Raw genomic sequence first — 21,499 nt, forward strand, 5'->3', positions numbered from 1 at the left:
CCTTTGAAGTAGAGGCCGGACAGATTGGATTCACTATATAATTTTGTACATTAATCAGTCAAAGTTCCCTTGAAGTGGGAAGTGGTGCTTTAATTAACAAGGATTTTTAAATCCTAAAGTGTGGTCTTTGGTACGCTACAGAGTCATGAAACGGAACATGTTAAACCATCTTAAATTTCAGTTAAATTGGTTTAATACAAGCAATTTCTTTATGCAAGTGAACTGGATTACCTTATACATTAAAGTCATAGAGGAAGCATGGTGGGTTTAAGTGGAAAGCCATACAAAGTCCTAAGAGCTGTAGGGTTTGACCTTTAAGGATTCTTAGGATGATTTTTTCCTTACCCAGCAGCTGTCTGCTGGAGTGCCAGCCAGTGACTGTGAGGAGAGAGATAGCTGCTGGTTTCCACCAGAGATGAGGAGAAAAACGGCAGGAGAGGATAGCTTCATCCAATCTGCCTTGCCCTTAAGATCCCTCCAGTCCCTGCTTATGAATTTAGCCATTATCAAAGGTGAGGGGTCTGTTGAGAGAGGTCTTAAATGAGGAACAGGGAGGAGAGATTGGGGGGTTGGGTGGCCAATATTTGGAGCTGAATGGCTGGAGGGAAATAAAACGCTGGCGGAGCAACCACACCCATATAATCTTGTTCAAATAATTGGATTTCCTGCAGAGTTCTAAGTGATGTTCGGGGCTGGGAAAACACAAGTAGAGACTAGACAAAAATCTGTAAGCCCTGATCCGTAATCTGTGTAAGCTAATTATTATCACTGAGTAAGATATTACTTTTGACATTTCCTGGAAAATAGCAGATTTCTTTCCTTTGCAGCCGTTGTCCTCACTGAGCTTAGTTTTATCATTAATGAGCTTTAATTTAAAGCTGCACAAAGTTGTACCTGACTGACTACAGATTTACAGTATATCACAGTCCAGCCACTGATCCAGAAACTCAGCCAGTATCTTTTCTTGGTTGGTTGCCACGTTCCAACCCTTGAAGAATCACCCATGTTTTACTGCACCGTGTTCAAATGTGTCTCACCTTCCCCTGGCAGTAGTGTAGAATCCGGTCCATGCTGCATGTCTCAGTATTAGAAATAAAAGTGAGCTATTCATCCAAAATAATAAGAGACAGAAAAAAGATGAAAATACAGGCTGTTAATTCTTCTTCACAATCTCGTCAAACATTCTACAGCCTGCCGACCTTGATCAGGACTGTAGGCTAGTTTGTTTTTTTTTTCTCATTTTTTTTCTTGTTTTTTGACGTCTTCCATATAAAATGTTGAAACTAATAGAACTGAAATTTTGATTACTGAATTTTTTTTTTCTTGTGGACCACAGATGTACTACTTTTACTTATCATAATGTTTGTTTTTGTTTGTTTTGGCTTTGTTTTTCTGAATTTCAAGGCTCTTTTTTTTTTAATTGGTTGATAAGCAAATTAAACCAACCGGAGGAAATAAATGGGCTGAAAGCGACGCACAGACTGCACTGATTTTCCACTGCATCGACTAATGACACAAACAAAAACTTGACTCAGTTGCATTAAAATTTTACATATAGCAGCTTTACAGATTCTGAATGATTAGCAGGTTTGAGTTTTCAACTAAAAAATAATAGCCTAATAATGACTGTAGAGAAAATCTGTAATTTTCCCACACACAGGCACGCACTTGAATCGCCCACACGCTCACGCACACGAATCTGAGTAAATTAGTCCCACACCTACACAGGTGATGGCACAGCTCTGCTCACTTAATCCTACTAAAGATACTGGCTGCTAATCAGCGTGTGTGTGTTTCATCAAATCAGCAGTTAATATTGTCCCTGGTGGGCGGCTGCTCCGCCTGTGCTGTCGTAATTCACACCAGCAGGCGTCGGCTACTCTGCTGCTGCAGGTTGGTCCGTAAAGATCTGTAGGGGGATGGCGTGGGGTGATCTACGGTCCAGTCCTCGGCACTCATTTTAGGAAACTTCTCTAATCTACCTTTCCACCCCCTCCTCCTCCTTTTGTTGTTGCTGAATAATTCACCTTAGAGAGAGAGAGGGGAGATCAAGCGAGAGCAATAGGGTGAGGGAGAGCATGATTCATGGGTCATGGCAGGGCCTGTCGTTCCTGTCATATTTCATAGCCTTTGCAGGTGAACTACACACTGCACAACACGCACAGGCTAGGTAGTTAAAGGTTCATATAGGGTTTTTGTTTCCATGGCCAAACTTCTCATGTTGCACATCAATAATATAACCGTATTACTGCTGAAAAAAAAAAAAAAAACATGATGGAGCGGACGTCTGCTGCTGAATAATTCTGAGGATTTAAAGAAGCCAGACAGTATGTGTCACAGTATGTGAATGAATATTGAACTTTAGAAGTTACATTATTTTTACTTGTGGAATTTAAAGGATAAGGCTGTTGTTTCTCTTGATGTTAACAAATCTATGAAAAGATCAAAATCAACAATGAATTGATTTTGGAAAGAAACATTGCAGAAGTATTTAACACATTAATTGAACTCCTTGCCCGTTGAACTCAGACATTGTAAGTTTTTAGGTTCTTTTAAATAATTCCTAAAAACTTTTCCGTTATTTATGCTGATGATTTACTTATTTGATCTTAGTCAGTTTTTATTTCTTTTCTAAAGCGTTTTATAAGTTTAACAAAAAGTGCTATATAATGTTATTAGTAATGAGCCACACTGTTGCACTGCGCTGCTGGCATGTTTTGTTCATCACCATGAACATGGCCATTGTAGTTTATTTTCAGTCAATCCCAGAGACACTGTTCTGCTGCCATAAATACTGTAGCACCAAATGTGAATGAATCCGCAGATGGAAATAATCTCCAAAAAATGCTTTATTTTCTCCAGTAAGAGCAACATTTGCTAGAAAACGGCAGGTGTTTTGATGTGCCATACGCTGTCAGTGTGTACTGCCTTTGGCACTGAAATGAAATTTAAGGTGGCAGTAGGACAATACATGAATAATATATAGTTCCCATGTCTCTTAAAATCCATGCAGATCCAGTTAAAAACCCAGGTTTAACAACATAGCTGTATTGAAATAAAAAATAAACACATCACAGGTCTATCTTTAAATGCATACATGTTAATCAGTTTTTTAATCAAACACATCAGTATTTTAAGGTGTGAAATTCTAACCTAAAATAAGATAATTTACAGAATCATTAAAGTTAATTCTGGCCTACATTTTACTGTAACTGGCATTAAACCAAATCACCTTGTTGAGACCATGAGTCTGCAGCTGGGGCCACTCAGGTGTAACCGCAAAGACGCAAAGAGATAATCAGCACAAGTAACCGCTAACTAATCCTGCAGCAGACATTTATGGCACACCCTCATCCAAACATCCCGCAGGATGTGCAAAACTGCCACCCGACACTAAGAAACAAAAGTAAATGCCTGAATAATTGTGCTCCATAACAGACACGCCGAGCCTCTCACACATGAAGTAAAAGAGGGTGTTGCTGCTAATTATTGTATGTTGACTTAATTAAGGTGCTGTCATACCAAGTCTAAAAATGAATTGAACACATCACATGAATGAGCGACACACTATGCACGAAGCTTAGTCTCAAATTTGAATTGAATTTGTTTGACAATGAAATTACCTTCTCATTGAGAGGTGTGATCATTTTTAGCATGGATCTACTTTTCTTATGTAACACATATAATAAAAGTTAATACTTACTGAAGGTAAAAATCAATCAGTAATTGAGGGGAAGTCAATTAGTAACTGGCCCAGCACCGATAAACTAGCCATGGTGGGAAATCTTGACTGTGGAAAAAAAAATTGCCATCATTTAAACCAGCTGCTTCTGTGATCTTCATGACACGATGCTACAGATTGCGAGTGCTTCACCTGTACCGCCACTAATAGCTTTATAATGTCTCCATCATTTCCCCTTGAATAGAATATGCCAGCTTGGCAGTGTCCTTTTACAATTCATGTGTGGTGACACCACCGAAGGCTTTGATACCACACTGGTGAGTGAGATGGCGGCAGAATCTAAAGCCCCTTGCTTGGCATTCCTTACAGTCGCCTCCATCAGTCTACCCCTCCTCTCCAATTCTACTCTCAGTTGATGGAGAGCTCAGCAACCTGAATGGCTGCTGCCTGCCTGTTTTCTAATTCTGCTCAGGCTAGTGTAAAGCTGTGGTTCAGTATTTTAGTGTGCCTTTCTCAGACAGATGTCGGCTTCTCACACAGTTATTCCCTGAGGTGTAATTCAAAATCACATTTTTAAAATCTAGGAGATACCACACCCACAATTTAGATTGCATCAGCATTTATTTTCAATGAAGGCCCATCAGTCCCACAGCTGTGTCATGGAAACTAAGTAGGCTGGGTGGCATGCTTATGCGCAGAGGGGCTTATTGGGAGGGGGGGATTCCACATGGATGCTAGCTAGAACATGCATTAAGAATTTCTTAATGGTGAATCTGTTGTTCAGTCAATGCTGAAGGCAACCATGAATATGTGGCGTGAACATGAGCACCTTGATTAGACGCTGTGGCACACTATCATGACCCAATGGTTTCAAGGTCGTGATCATCAGATATACGACTGTGGCTTTGAAATGTCTCTTAAAGAGGAACATTTTGACTCTCGTTTTCCTAAACACAGCCCTTATGCTTTTTGAACCAACAGTTTATACAAGCATTTGGATGTGCACATTTAGAACAAAAAATTATCCAATGGAGTTTGAACCTTGACCACGATCTGTTGATCTGCTCATGAAACAGTTCGACAGTCTGCAGGGAGGATAACTGAACACACTGAGGGTCACCCCTCAATGTATCTCTGAGAAAATAAATGAAGGTTGATGATGACATGAGACCTACAGTTTGGCCTATTGGTGGCCTCAAGAAAAAGTACAATGAGTTCAACAAAATCTATAGAATTATTCCAGTTGGGATCATGAATCTGTCAGAAATTTGTTGGTCAGAGTCAAACATATATAATCATGTAACATGTGAATGAACTGATAAACTGATCAAACAAGGCACAGCGGTTGCTTCAGTCAACAACACGTTGAAATAAATGTGCATATCTGCAAAGTTGCACCTGAACACATGCATCCGGTTTACCACTGTACCCCCACTGTAATGTTATTAGTTACACCTGTGTTTGACAAGTCAACCTCTTCTCTGCGTGAAAAGGCTTGTAACACTCTTCAAGAAATTTGTGCCATGAAATGTATTTGGTGGTTATCTTTGGTTCAGGAGTAACAATTCGACTGCACCGTTTTTATTATTTTTCATGGGTGTGATTTGGAGTGTATTTTACAAATTCCTCAGTCTTCTCTAAGTGTTTCTCTCCTTACGAATGAGCATAGGTTGTAAAACTGAGGGCATGGAATCCTCAGGGGTCCATGATGATGTGTTATGCGGTTATTTTTACTCACAGAAAATTAAAAGCAATTCATCACAGAATTCCCCTTATACTCCTCAAGGATTTTACAACTTTAATAGTGGGAAATTATTTCTAGCACCGTGATGACAAAGTTTACCAGCTGTATGTTTATTTATTTATTTATTTTTTGTTCCCCATGGGGACTGATGACAACAAATCCTGAGTGTCTCTCACAGCAGGACTTCAACACACAGTTCTCCTCTCTGGTGTTCATTGTCTTTGACTCAGCAGAAATCTGTTTTTTTCAGCCAGACAGAATTGTTTGTTTTTGCTTAACAAAACTATTCTTTATTTAGTTATGGTTTTGCATTTTTTCACAGAAAAAGGTTGTTCGTGGAATCAATGCAGTAATGTTACAGGCAGAACCCTGACCTCCACCCCAGATGGTCTGGGCTTAGCCCCAGACAACAACAAAGTTGTGACCAACTCTAGCTGCTAAATGTTTCACTTTCTTCACTGGCTCGTAGCTTTGCCTTAACTTTGTCTATCTGCTGTTTGGTGTTTGGGTTTATCAGAGCTCCTTTGCTGAAAACAGCTGCTTGTTCTTGTTTGTGGACACAGAGCTGATGAGAGCAGTGAGACTGACCCACGCTATTTAACTGAAACAGTGAGCTACAAGAGGCTAAAACGCACAGTAGAGCTGCAGATTTAATTGTCTGTGCCTTTATCATGACTTTAACATTACACATGATCAGTTAAGCTTATTTGGGATCAGATTAACACTAAAAATTCTGTGGGATATAAGTTGTTTTATCCCAATTGTTTCTGCGAAGAGACATAATCCTGCTGTTTTATTGGATCAATGTGTCCTTCTATACTTTAATATGCTGAAAGTGTGTAGTGTACCAGATTTTATCTTCTGACTATATACACGACTGTAACTGCAGCGGATACGCTGCAATCCACCAAATCGATATCTCTCTATATGATCTACATAATAATCACATTCTTACTGTATGTCCATCCAGTCCAGTAGATGCAGTTAGAAAGTGGACTATATTTAATTAAAGTTTTAATAAATGGTTGAAATATAAGATTTTTCAGTGTGAGTCACAGATTACTAAAAGTCCTCACACTGAAACTGTACATTTGGAAAGTGGACCCAGCCTCCCTTTGCTTTATATCAAGAACTTGGCTACTGGAAAAAATAAAGTGAAGTTGATGTCAGGTTCATGGACATGGACGCAATTTGCAACATTCATTCTACACATTACAAAAAACCACTTCCCTTTGTGTATGCCTATTAATGTTGACATTTTGCCTTCAGAGTTCTGTTCCTCATGTTGACACAAATTGCAACTGTGATATGATTGTATTTTTCATTATCAACATTATCTTGTATAATTGTATGTATTTGGAAATATGCAAAAAAGTTGTCTGTGTTTGTGTGCAGTCACAGATGTTCAGAATGGAAGCAGCACTTACAAGCACTTAATGTCATTTTAAAATACTGTCAACGCAAACTTATTATCCTATAAGTGAATATAATTATCATTTGCAGAAAGTGCAAAGTGGCATAAAAGATACCTGATATTATCAGCACAAGTCATTTAACATGTGCATGCGAATGCATAATCTCATACTTAGTCTTCATATTTTATTTGTAAGTTGATTCAAAAGAGAAATAAACAATCATTTAACAATTAAGCACAACAATTTAGGCACAGTAATCTGCATGCTATGATCACTAACTGGTGTTTCTTTATTTACCTATGCAAACACAATAGCTGTGTTCAGCAGTTAGCACACCCCTGTGCTCAATTAATGAAGCAATTTGCATTTTAATGGGCAATTGAAATGTACTTAGTTAAGCAACGACCTAAAGGAAAATAGCTATTACCCATTCAATCCCTTCCTTTGAATCAACAAATTATAACAGAAGAAAAGATTCATTCAGCTGTGGATGCGACTGACAGGTGTATAACATTTGCCCTTATTGACTTCACCTCTCTTTTAGGTCGGGAGTCTATTAATTACATGTACGGTAGCAAGAAATGCAACATAGCTCTTCTCATTCATTGCATTAACTTGGCTGAAAACTTCCTTTTGGCTTATTGTTGGTCCTTGTGAATTGGGCACAAAGTGACCAGATCTGTTAAAGGAGATGTGTTAAGAACAGAAAGCGGTATTGAGAGAGGCAGTGTGCAGGACCAGCAATCAACCCAACATCACTGAGTGGATGTAATTAATTTATTGACTGGGGTCTGGAGGAGACTGAGACAGATGGACAAAATGACAGACAAAATCAAGGTAAGGTCTTTTGACAACCTGTTTATGAGGTGTCAGTTTGGATTTGGATCAACGCTCGTAGGGCTCAACAAGGGCAAGTGTTGGCCGATTTGTAGTGGCTCACCCTGGCCCCATGTTGGAGAGGCTTGGGGTTCTGCTGCTCATTTTGCTTAGGCAAGAAAAAAGCTGAATAGAGATCACGGTGTAGTGCGCACCGTTTATGGAAAAAGAGTGGTTCACTGCATCAGATGTGAAGACAAAACGTTTATATAAAGATATTTGATGTTATGAAACTTTGGCTACGTTAAGATGAATTTATACTTAATGCAACAGCATTCCCATTAATGATGTGGTGTAAATTTTCATTCATAGTTTAGCATCAGACGTCTGCCGGTAGCACCATTGCTTTACCCGATGGATTTCTTTGGACATGAGACCACATTGGGGGGCTGGGTCATTCGATAACACACACAAAGGCCCAAGAGGCTGCCACTCATTGCAAATGAAGCCAAAGTTACATCCTGGCGCGGCCCTCACTATTGAAGACTGAAAAAGTCTGGAGAGGTTGAGAAAGGTTCAGCTCGTTCTCTGACACACAAGAGGAACAGACTGAAAATAACCAAATCATGGATGTTTTGATTCATTCAGGAAACGGAAACGCAGCAGATTCCTACTCCAACTCATCTCATGCGAAATCACTTCAAACAAATGGAAACACCACTTGTAGCCACCAGCGGCTTTATATAACCTTCATCAGCTGTCGTGACTTCAATAAAAAGAATAATTAAAAAAAATGATGCATGGAGACATTGCTCAGGAAACACACTGCTTCACTGTGAGTAGCGTGGTGGCATCAGGAGAAAGTTGCTGTCCAATCAGAGCCGACAGTGTCGTGTTACCTGTCAAACGCTAAGGCTCGGGTTCTGCTCAAGAAGTAGTTAGTACAACTTTTTGTCTGATATCGGAAATCAAATATGTTAATAGTTATTCTGAAAAGCCACAAATCACTGAGAAGGGGAAGGTACAGTGTTTTAAGTATGGAGAAAACGGAACACTTTTGCACTCAATTTGGCAGAAGTTGTGTAAAGAATGGGTGGGGTTTTTTCTCACCTACACACCACTGACCAATCATGGTGTGAAGTGGGTGTGAAAGCTGGACTGTTGGTTTTCGTAAGGTGACCATTGTTTGGACACAGCCAAACCATCCTGATAACCAAAGTGGGCGTGTTTAGCGGCAGCCTAAACACACGCCGTGAACTTTAGTCTTAAGAGGCGACAGAGACTTTGAGCTTATTTGTGTGAGCAGGGACGTTACTGTTCTTGCATTCTTTCATTTACTTTGTGATGGAGAGATTGTGGTCCTCTTTCTCTTCACTGAAGAAGGGACTACTGACCATCGCCATGTTTACATTCTCCTTACTCACTGTGATGGAGAGCAGTCACAGCTGAGGGTGCGGTTGGTGGAGGATTCTTTTAATAGATTTGTGGTATTGAAAAGGAAGATTACTGAACCTTTCCTCAACTTTATTACCGGTTTCTTCAATATCCACATTTTCCACAGGCATCAAACGCTTTTAGAAGAAAACACAAGCAGCCTGAGCTGCCCAGTCACAGTCTCCACATGGTTCTCCAGCTTTGTAACTGCTGTCGCCTTAATGTGTAGTCATGTATGTCAGCTATGGAGAAGCAATGGTAGCTACTTTTTGTAGGCTCTATAGCTCTACTGTAACCCCTTAAAGCAGAACTATAAATTACCTTTACAACACACATAAAGTGACAGCTACTACTTCTTCTGCTACTCCAGGGCAGCCTATTGTAGCTTCACTAGCACTTATTAATGAACACAGTCGTGTGTAATACAAGTTGTAAGACAGTTTGGAGCACTGAAGGCAGCAGCAATGAGCAACCACACCAACAGTTTCATTTCCGTCAGAACAGATTAATCACAAAACGATAAAAATTGTTCACTCATAATTCCCTGGAAGGAACATTTCTCTCAACAGTCCTTTTCATCGTGTTTTGGGTTGTAGTCCTCAACTTGAAGTCATGACTCTTGTGTGACTCACAGGCTTTCCAAGGGGACAATGACTGCACACATTAATATTCTATCGCGCCGCCTGTGCCATTCTTGTTTTTGTGTTTTTTTGTGTCTGTGCCTCGCTCTTTCTCTCCCCCCTCTCTCTCTCTGTCGTCCTCTTTCCCTCTCATCTCTCATTTTCCCTTTTTTTAGTTACAAACGCTAAGTCAGCTGGATTATTTGTGCAGCCCTTTTTAAACGAAAGCCGGCTTCATTCCTTCTGACACGTCATTTGTTTTGTTTTTGTGGAGTTGCACAAATGCTGATGCTCTACTTCTGGGCCCAGCCACCCAACACCGTAGTATTCTAAGCAGCCTATTCAAAATGCCTGGTGTGTAGACTTAAATAAGGTTTGAATTAATTAATCAAATAATTCATTTAATTCTTCATTTAGGTCATGTGTAAGTTAGTGACACGCAGGCTGAGCGGTGGCCAACATTTGTGTTACTCAGGTTGGTGTAATAAGATGAAATCCCGTGGTCTGCACATTATGGAAAATGGCATTGATAGTGTGTTTATAATCAAAATATATAGCATTCAGGTTTATACAGAGATATTTAGTGATGACAACTTGACAGTAGTGATCATCAATATTTATATCTAAAATCATTCAATATTTGAGTTGTCTGAAAGCTTTTTAGTGATGCTGCTGTTGTGTAAATGCCATGTGGTTATTTTCTGTTGTTTTCCATTTGCTGCCTTGAAACGGACAGAATCAATCCATTATTCTGTGATGTCTCAAAAGTGTAAGGCAATCTGTTCTCCTACACGTAGTCTTAGTCTCAGTCGGTACCTGTCAAACAGAAAGGCTGCATTCATATTTATGTATTAAAGTAGACTCCTATGCTGAAAGAAGAGTGAAGGTCTGGTTCACGAAAGCAATAACCACGTTACATCAGACAAACAACTACAAACTGTCTATGTGACACAATACAGGGTGGGAATCTAGAACTGACCTGATTTTTAGAGGCACGCATGAAATTTAAAGCTTTAATTTTGCTGAGCAATAAACTAGCCTATTTGTATAAATCTTGAAAAGAAAACACTTTTATATGATTGATTGTCTTTTATTTTGTAAATGAGATCAGCTGCATTTTCAACAATATCAAAGATGTTATAACATATTTTCATAAGCAGTGAGAAAAAAAGAAACGCAATGGTTACTTATACCTGCTTGGTGTAGAACATCAGTTACTGGGTATGTTTTGACTAATAACGTTAACACTTTTAACACACATTTCATCACACTCTTCTGTGGTATCTCCAAGAGTGGCTCTGGGGCAAAATAACAATGGATGGCTGAGATCCACAGCTGTAAATCTCTTCTTAATTCCGCCCCTCTCTTACTGCACTTGTCTGTCTGTGCAGCTGAGATGATAGTTGACAATTTAATTGAAGAATTGCCAAGGAAAGAGAATAGGAATTAGATCTGCCTGCCTCTGTGCCTTGTTTTTTCCACCAAGTGCCTTTTGCGCTTCCCCCCCGACAAGCTTCGTATTTCTTGGACCTCTGATTGGACTATCAGATTGTCCTTTAGGGTCTCTCCTACACGCAAGTGGGAAATTGCTTGTGACAAGTTATCAGGCCTCAAATGATGTCTATAATGGCGGATTAGCCATTGACACAGCCTTTCATGAATGGCAGAGGGAGGACTGGCGTTGTATTTAATGGAATCTGTCTGTGTAAGTTCTCATTCGTCCAGGTCATAGTTATCTCTTTCTCAGATTAAATCGAAGGCAACTGGACTTGTATTTGTCTGTGGAAGACGTTTCGCCTCTTATCCAAGCGGCTTCATCAGTTCTTATGTATTGGTCTCTCTAGTCCGCACTAGTCTGACCAAGAAAGTGGAGTAGGACCCAGGTATTTAACCTCTTGTGGGTGGGTCCACCAAGGTACCTGTGAAAGTACTGGTTTCACCTGACAAGATCACACACTACTTGACAGAACAAAACTCAAACCAGACCAGATTTGCCAGTTACTGGATTTATGCCTCACAACCACATATTTCCAGTTTAACGGAAACTTCTACAGACAAAAGCACGGCTGTGCTATGGGCTCACCTGTGTCCCCCATTGTGGCCAATCTATACATGGAAATGGTAGAGCGAAAGGCCCTCAACTCCTTCAAGGGAGCTCCACCAAGCCACTGGTTTAGGTATGTGGATGACACATGGGTAAAGATTAAAACACAAGATCTAGAAGCCTTTACCCAACACATCAACTCAGTGGACAAGAACATCAATTTCACAAGAGAGGATGTCAAAGACAATCACCTCCCTTTCCTTGACTGTGATGTCCACCTTGCTGAGGACAGGAGCCTCCACATTGGGGTATACAGGAAGCCCACGCACACAGACCAATACCTACTCTTTGACTCACATCATCCACTGGAGCACAAAATGGGTGTGATCAGAACCCTGCAACACAGGGCTGACAACATACCAACCTCCACTCGGGCCCAAGCAGAAGAACATAAACATCTAAAGGGAGCTCTGAAAACTTGTGGCTATCCGAGTTGGACTTTTGGCAAAACAACAACACGCTCCAGGAAGAATACCAACACGGAGGATGCTGAGAAAATGAAAGATAAACGCAGAAACATCGTCATTCCATACGTGTCTGGGGTCTCAGAGAAACTCAGGAGGATTTTTAACAAACATCAAATCCCTGTATGTTTCAAGCCCAGTAACACGCTCAGGCAGAAACTGGTACATCCCAAAGACAAAACACCACACAATCAAAAAAGCAACCTGATATATGCGGTCAAATGCAGTGAGGAATGCAATGACCTATATATTGGGGAAACAAAACAACCGTTAAACAAACGTATGGCCCAACACAGAAGGGCAAACTCTTCAGGCCCTGTCTCAGCTGTCTACTCCCACCTAAAGGAAAAGGCACACTCCTTTGAAGACAGCAATGTCGAAATCTTGGACAGGGAGGACAGATGGTTTGAAAGGGGAGTCAAAGAAGCCATCTATGTAAAAGTGGAGAGGCCATCGCTAAACAGGGGAGGGGGTCTGCGACACCATCTATCCCCCATCTACAATGTCGCCCTTTCATCGGTACCCAGGAGAGTCAACAACATAACCTCAGACGACTCTCAACGATCGTCATCCACCAGGGGCTCACCTGACCCTAACGACTGTCGTTCACATGAGACCACAACAATGGTCAGGTGAAACCAGTACTTTCACAGGTACCTTGGTGGACCCACCCACAAGAGGTTAAATACCTGGGTCCTACTCCACTTTCTTGGTCAGACTAGTGCGGACTAGAGAGACCAATACATAAGAACTGATGAAGCCGCTTGGATAAGAGGCGAAACGTCTTCCACAGACAAATACAAGTCCAGTTGCCTTCGATTTAATCTGAGAAAGAGATATTTAATGGAAGATTTGTATCTGCAGCTACAGCTGTGGCTCGCTGTGACGCAACTCTGACTTTAAGAAGCGGCCATCAAACTGTCATAAATATCTCATTACGGCATTTGATTTAGTATTTTGATGGGGGAACTGCTTTTTTTTTATTTTTATTTTTTATCACTGTCTGCATGTTTCACAGGCTTCATCTAAACAGCCACATTTGACATTGATCTTAAAGCTGCGGATCTTTATGGCATCTCAGTAATTAAAATGATTGCGTGCTGTGTAACATTTAAATGGTGATTGTAATGCTTCCATAACGACCACATGCTATCCATATAGATCAGTGTGTTGTCTAAAGACCTCAGTTGCCGTTGTGTCGGACAACTTTGTCAACAGTGTCTGGTGTCCATGCTATAGAGCAGCAGCTGTGGTGTAATAGCCTATAATTCATGAGACAGTAGCCAACAGCAAGGGCTTCACTGCACCATTAACGGTTTATTCAAGATGGAAGAATCACTTCTGCAAAACTGAGACAAAGAAATGACTAAAGGCAAAGTCGTTCTGCTTTCATCGAAAAAACAAGGGGAAAACTCATGAATGAAAAACAGAGCATGGTAATATTAGTTAAATACTCAACCGCTGGGTAGCATTATGTTTAAATGCCATATTTTAAGGAACAGTTTGACATATGACAAGTCAACATATTCACTTTACTTACCTGATTCTCTGTCGGCTGCCTGGCAACCTCACGTTGACAAGAACTGCCCCCAGCCAAGAAATATTCAGGCACACAACTCCTCATGTCACTGCAACATGTCACAGTTGCACTTTGTTTATTTGTACACATTAAAGATAAGATATAAGATATTCATTAGTTAGCTTTATCGAACCCACCCTGAGCTCAGCTATCACACAGCTTCATCTACAGTGGCTTCATAGAAAATGGACTGGCATGAGAGTGGCATCGATCTTTAACTCTCAGCAAGAAAGCAGATAAGTATATTCACTAAAATGTCAAACTAGTCCCTCTCATCTTCAAAAACTAACAGTACAAGTTGCTTGAAGCTTCAGTGCACATGCAGTATTGATATAATGCCCATCTAACATCCACTCTCAGCTCAGGTAGTCATAAGTTTGATGTTGACATTGAGTTCTGTTCACATTTAATTACATTTGCTTTTGTGGAAACTTTGTGTGCCGTTCATGAGACCAGGTCACAGAGTGTAACTTAAAGATCCAGGAGATGCAGATCTTACAATTTGATTGTAGCATTAGGAAGAATCATTTGTTGGGGTAAATACCCATTTATATTTAAAGGTCCCATATTTTATTAGTGAGATGTCCTTGTCTTTTTTTAATTATAAGGCAGGTCTATTAATACTAGGAAAGTATTAAAGTGCTCAGTCCACAGAGAAATGCACAGTGTGTATTCAGAAACTGAGCATTAAAACAAGCTGTCAGGACTTCCATAATTTTGTGATGTCACAACAAAGCAGTCCCTGCTCTCAACCATGCCCCAAGCCCCACCCACCTGGACCCACCATCCAACCTGGCAGGATTTGGTTTCTCTGAGAATCAGAAGGTTGATTGGCTGACTGACCTGATGTTACTGGAGCACCAGAGCAAAGCCTGAGAGAGGAGATATAAAACTACTTTCTTTTTAAAACCACAAATATATCCTCTTATGGATCAACGCTTCAAATAAAACACTGTAAAAGTGTCAAATATTGGACCTTTGAGAATTTTGTAAAGGCTCAAAATTAATATTTTTAACGTTGGCTAATATTTTGAAGTTTGGTATAAGTTGCATTATGTGAGTACAACTTCAATAAAACTGTAGAGGATTTCATAAGCAGCTCATTTATAGGTCATTATAATGTAGTGTCCTTCACTGCATGTTAAGAACATTTATTCCACTCTACACTGTGCCTTTATAAAGTACTATAATTGCTCTGAATAGTTGCAGTTAAAGTAAAGAAGTGCCCGATGCTTTATAATGCCAGATTGGGCCGACTATTGAAGTTCTATTTTGGTCAGTGAATCACACCGGGCCACAGCAAAGTGTTTTCAGCTAAACTTTTAATGAGTCCCTTATATTCTATTAGTCTTGCCTTCAAGACCATATGCAGATTTCCTTAGCTGGTTTCATGCCAAGATCCACTGTACCTCCAAGGTACAATTTACAGATGGCATGTTCATGGTTGTCCAGGGAACATTTCATTTGACACCAGACATTGTACTCAGGTTGCAATGGGACAGAGCTTGACATTTTAACTTCCTTGTACAATCTCTGGAAATACCCCCTACCAGAATGCCCACCAACTGGAAAACTGTCTCTGCAGACATTGGGGTCCTTCATAAAGATATCTCTTTCCATATTTGACCTTCCCTGCCTTTCTGTCCGTCTCTCTCCCTTTCCTTCCTTAATGTCTGTCTTTATGTTTTGTTCAGAAAGATGTGGGTACTTTTAAGTAATTGTTTGCACAGAGCTTCAATAACCTGGAGTCTGATTTATGAAATCCCTTGCAGGGATTTCTTTAATGCCAAAGAAGTATTTGAGGAACAGATTCTGTCACTGACACAACGGAATTACAAAATCAGCGGGTGGTTACTCTGAAACGTGAGAAGTCTGGATCTTCTATAATTTTCCCCAGCTATACAGTAATTATTGCTAAATATTGCACACACCGCAGAAACGTATCATTGTAAACATGAATATCAAATTGTGCCGCCGAATGCATCGGGGCACAGAGTGGTAGGACACAACAGTTGCAGGTGCATTTTATCAGGCATCTTTACACGTTACCTAGGGCAGACACCTGTAATTTGTGCCATCATCTCTGCATTTGTGAAATAAAATGCGAAGTGCCATCGGCTCACAGTGAGATCGTTAAGACTAATCAAATAATATTCTGCAACACGAACGGCGAATTTGGAACAAAATCTTTCATACATGATATGACTCCCCACTTCTCCATGTTCTTCCTGTGTCCATCCTTTTCTTTATGGCATACACATGAGCCCATTTTTCAGTATGTGATAGAAATGTGCCAGCATTAGACAGCATCACTTTCTGTGAGACCTGCTCCCTGCATCGCTGAAAGCTGTTTATATAATTACCCATTCTTTCTAAAAGATGGAATGAGGGAGCCCTGTGCCTGTGTGTGAACAAGAGGGGGAGGCTCTGTGTGTGTAAGTGAATGGGAGAGAGAGAAAGAGGAGTGACTTGGCTTAAACAGAAGAGTTAAATATATGGTATCAGACAGACAGCCCGCAGCAAGGGACCAAAGTTAATGGTATTTTATGCCACTGGGTATTTCGGATTGCAATGAGAGTGGGGGAAAAAAAGGAAAAGAAAACAAAGCCATAACTGCTGAGAATAATTTAATAATGTAGTATAATAAATATTTGAGCGGAGTTATTCTGTCACTATTTAAATTGTGGATAGAACATTATTACGCCATCAGTGATGAATATGCTTTGGTGACTAGATGGGAAAGGGATGATAGAAATTCATGTTAAAGTGCAAAACGCAATTTCAGGAGTTATTTTGCAGAGAATTTACTACACAATATATGAATTGTAGCAGCTGCTACAGTTGAATTTAAATAGTCGTGAAAAATTGGGGCATCACCTTTAATCGAAGGGAAATGGACAAACCAAATCAATCATATATATATATATATATATATAAAAAAAAAAAAACTTGGTTATAAGTGATGATTTATTTATAGCTAAATGTCTCCAAGCAGCTGAATAAATGAGGCATTAATAATGAACACATGATAGAGGCCAGATGAATAAAGTTGATCTTCGAATGACATTACCCGATCACTTAGTTCAGCGACAGTGAAATGATGAATGTAATTCAGAGTTACCCGAGAATGGTGGAACAGAGAGGGGGACAATTGACTTCTCTAGGACTTGAAATTGAGAATTCAGAGCACTAACATCAGCAGAAGTAAAGTTGTGTTTATTTTTGCAGTGTCACTGAACGCCTTTCAGTTGGACCTGAAGTGGTTGTTCAGTGCTGACTTCCCTCAGGGCTCCCGCAGCGAGGTGACGCTCCGCAGGATGCAGCTCTTGCAAAGCAATAAGGATTTTTGCAAACAGGCAGAAGTTTGTGGGCTGTCCAGCCATTGCTGGTTTCTTGGGTGGTTGTGGTCAGATCAGCTCTGTTACACCCACTTTGCTTAACTAGACTTACTGAAGAGTGTTGAATGTAATTTCAAAGCTGGACAAGACTTCCAAAATACAATCAAAGCTCGTCTTACTGAAGTAAAGTAAAAAGGAAAGATGTAGGCTCATTCAGTTTGGTTTTGAGTTACAAACTGAGGCTTGCTTCAAATAAAGATTCAAATTCATGTGCCTTAACAAAGAAACTGTAGAGGAGGCTTGCTGAACAGTTAAGAGAAAATCTTGAAGGACAGAAAGCTTAAAGGAAAAACTGGAGAAGAGCCAAAAGTAAATAACTGTTGAAAGGAAGAGAGTTAAAGTGCTGAGGAACAAAAAGGGCAGTCGATGCGCCTCATCAGCCGGCAGGTCCAGGTGTGTATTCTGGGTGTAGAACCGGCCTTTTGGGCCCAAACTGTAACTCCATACTCATTCCTTTTGTTTGAAGGAATAGAGAGGAGTGGATCTGGAACTTTCTTTACATCAGGGAAATTAATTTAATTGAAGTTTTATGGGCAAAAATCACGTGCTTCAGCTTATCACTATGGTCAATCAAGTGGACCAGTTTTATGTATTACAGTCAGCATATGGTTTGCACAAAGATCATATTACAGTACAATGAGGAATTGTTCAGATTGATAAACGGGACTAATTAGCAGTCAGGATAATTTTCAGTACTGATAATAGATGAACAGGAGTGAAATGACTAATTTGATTAACTCTAGAATAAAATGATCTGCAGCATCGTCTAATAAATAGACATTTAAGGAGTACAAGAGACAAAGATACCTAACTATTCGTGGTCACAGAGCAATAAATGCATTAACCACACAGACATGGAAGTTGAACCAATTTTCATAGAAAAACATTTGCCATGCAATACTAACTGGATTAATGAATAGTTTGACAGCTAATTCATGTGAAGTCAGGCATGAGTTTAACCAAGGAGCAGTATCATTTAGTGAATTTAGGACTGCATCTACAATTTATAGCAGCCTCCTGTTAAGTCTATCATCTGAGCTTGTGACAGAGAGAGTGTGTGTAGAGAGAGAGCGAGCGACAGCAGATCATTGTGTTTAATTACTGATGGTTTTCTGTTGTGAAACATATTTCAGTTTGTAGAAACATCAGTTTCTGTTGGAGTAGTGTTTTTACCTGGTCTTGTCCTTCTCCTGTGATCTAATAATGATGACCCTCAAAAGGTTTGTGAAGTGGGTTCACGTCCTGCGGTTAATTTTGTTATGGTGTTGCCACATCAACCTCTCTGGCTTTGATAGAGGTGGTTCCATGTCTGGCCAATGTCAATTCTGACACTTTTATCGTGAGAGGTGAGAAGGCCGTTGGGCAGATCCCGGGAGGTTCTGATTCAAGCCCACCATGTGATCCCGCAGGAGGAGGGGAGTCCTCACTGCAAAATCAATAGTCAGATTAAGAATTGAGTTTTTTTTTAACATATTTTAGTATTTTTGGATGTTTTATCCTACTGTGGCCCAAAGTGCTGCAACTTTCATTTTGTCAATATAAATATTTAATGCATACATCCAGTGCTCTGACTCTGCTGCTTCATGGGTTATGATATTTTATTTCATAGGTTTTATATATAAAGATGGAAGCCCTGCTGGAGCTCATCAAACTGTGTCGACATAAGGCGTTTATATCAGGTCTCGGTATGTAAGAGGCAACATGATGGAAAATACACTTTAATATGTAATCCAGAAATTAAGCTTTGCCTTTCTATTAACTGTAACAATGTTTTCCCTTACAAAAAAAAATGCCCCTCAGAATTGTATTGAAATGAATCCCGTGGTGATTTAGGTTATCGGTCTATAATCTGCAGGCTGCACAGCGGTAGCTGGCAAAGTGTGTCTGAAAATGTGCAGTTCACAATTAAAGAAAGTTGAGTCAAATCTTACAATGATGATCAAAGTCTGATAAACTGAGTCTGTCAGAAAACTGCCACTGTATAGAAAATCAACTCCTTTTATTTTGGTAACAAGATGGCCTTTCGTCTGCCGCTACCCTCAGGCCAATTTTGTTTTCTGGTAATGAGCATTAGAGCTCATTAGTGGAGCTTAGAATTACTTTTGTTCCACTTCAGGGTACCCTGTTGCTCCCCGGTGCTTCCATGGAACCTGATTTTCTGGTCATGTGGAGATTTTTTTTTTTTAAGTGGCCACTTAAGTGTAGGGCTATAATTTCAAGGCATAGCCCGGCAGTGAAGAACATATTTAATATCAGGAAACTGTGGTGTAAAACACAGTCATGGCTGACCTACCATCTCCAGGAGAAACAGTGGATATTAAATATTGACAATTCATGACTGTTTACAATCAACAGGTCAAATGGTTAAAAAGAACAATTTTACAGTTTAAGCAGATTTTTGTTGCAGCAAAATAGATTAGTATTTAATAGAACTGTGTCCACAGCCCTGGAAACAGGATCTTTCAGTGAAGCAAAGAAATGTCAGGATCACACAAATTAAAGCACAGATCGCATGAGGGCTTGATGTGGACCTAATCAAAGTGACTGCAAGTGGCCAAGCAAACAAACACGGCCCTTTGATGTAAGGCTGGCTTTCTTATTGCCCCTGCTATTGAGATTAAGGAAAATGAGATTGCTTTCATGCCTTTGCAAATATCTTCATGTTAGGAATTAATTTTCCCTTGGCCCAAGATGCAATGAATAATAAATTGGCAGTTCCCCATCTGTGGAGATGGGTAGGAAGCATGAATCTCTTGAGGGAAAACTTTAAGACCATAATGTCTTACTGACTGGATATCTGCAAAGTGTGTATTTCAGAATATTAAATCTCCGATATGCCTTGTATGTGGGTAATACTACAATGTAAGTGCTCGTATTACCTGTTGATAAGACTCCAAAAAAAAAAGTACAGAGCAGTATCTGTGTGAATCCCTTTCTGGAGGCCGAGACACTGTGTGTGTGTGTGTGTGTGTGTGTGTGTGTGTGTGTGTGTGTGTGTGTGTGTGTGTGTGTGTGTGTGTGTATGTGTGTGTGTGTGTGTACGTGTGTGTACATGCTAGTCGAGCTGTCTTTGTAACTCTCCCTTTTAATGTGATATTTCTCAGGATGATGCAAATTATCCTGTGAATCGTTTCAGTCCTATATACAAGCTGGATTATGCCGGCCCTTGTAGGCTTGTTAAGTAGGTCTGGTGGTCGAAATGGATTTCACATTTTAATGGGCTTATAAAACCACTGGGCAGTCTGTTTTCCCACAGTAACATTCCCGTTGTATATGCTAGCTGGGATGCCACTTAACACCGTGGTTTTCATAATGGTGTGTAATTACTGTTAATTTGGCCCCAAAAAGAGTGATCGCCTGTGTTTGTTGTACTCTGCTCCTATTAGGACTCATTGTAGAACAATGGAAGAGGCCGACTGTTGTGTGAAGAAGTAAAGGAGACAGTACAGTAGTGTTTGGAATATTATATATCATAGAAACCAAGGAGATATCTTTCGAAACATTGAATTATTACTCGGTTACAGTCCTTTAGATTACTTTACTTTTCATCCCGTGCTCATCCATGATGAAGTAAAAATTACTGATGACTTTGTTAACTCTGGTAAGAGAACTCCTCTGTCATATAGTTGCTTGCTGCGCATTAAAAGACAGACCATTGATTTTCCATTGTGCACAGATGGAGATGACAGTAGGCAGAGTTAACAAAGGCACTGCCATGCAAGGAAAGATGGGTAATGCCAGAACCTAACTCTTGATTTATTTATTTTTTCTTTGTCTGTGGGATTTAGAGAAGAGAGAAATGTGTGGCTATGGCTGAGATACTAGGTCACATCTTTTCAAATGTGGGAAGCGTTGCAGTGTCAGCAAAGTGAGCTCAGCTCGGGAATATTTTCTGTAGCTCGGAGAAGAGCCCTCCCCTCAGTCACCAGCTTTTTGTCACGTCTATAGTGTATCCATACAGAAAAAAACAATGACTTTTACCTACCAGGAAGTAAAACATGTTTTGTCATGTACATTTTATGTCATCCAGTAAATAACAAATATACCGATTTACTCTTTCATTGATCACAAGTCTCAGGTGAGCCAGCTGTGAAGTAAACACTGTAGTTATTTAGTGTTTCAGTGATGATGAGTCATGATTGATTGATTGATTTGATCGATAACCAGAATAACGCAGCCGTGTGACAGAGAGTTTCTATGAATCTGATCTGCGGCGAGCTTATTCTCTGTTTCTGTGTCACAG

The 21,499-nt window shown here is 40.0% G+C and overlaps 2 protein-coding genes across 2 annotated transcripts in view; both read left to right on the forward strand.

Moving 5' to 3' along the window:
- The window catches only part of LOC130176181 (uncharacterized), a 46,597-nt gene extending 33,499 nt beyond the window's left edge, over positions 1 to 13,098 (forward strand). Inside the window, exon 2 of the mRNA XM_056387122.1 lies at positions 11,679 to 13,098. Within this exon, the coding sequence (XP_056243097.1) occupies positions 11,679 to 12,915 (1,237 nt within the window). The 3' untranslated portion in view covers positions 12,916 to 13,098. The remainder of the gene's footprint in view (positions 1 to 11,678) is intronic.
- LOC130175908 (leucine-rich repeat and immunoglobulin-like domain-containing nogo receptor-interacting protein 1) overlaps positions 1 to 21,499 on the forward strand; it is a 328,392-nt gene that overhangs the window by 55,708 nt on the left and 251,185 nt on the right. The window lies entirely within an intron of this gene.

Source organism: Seriola aureovittata, chromosome 10, assembly GCF_021018895.1.
Source record: "Seriola aureovittata isolate HTS-2021-v1 ecotype China chromosome 10, ASM2101889v1, whole genome shotgun sequence".
Lineage (NCBI taxonomy): Eukaryota > Metazoa > Chordata > Actinopteri > Carangiformes > Carangidae > Seriola > Seriola aureovittata.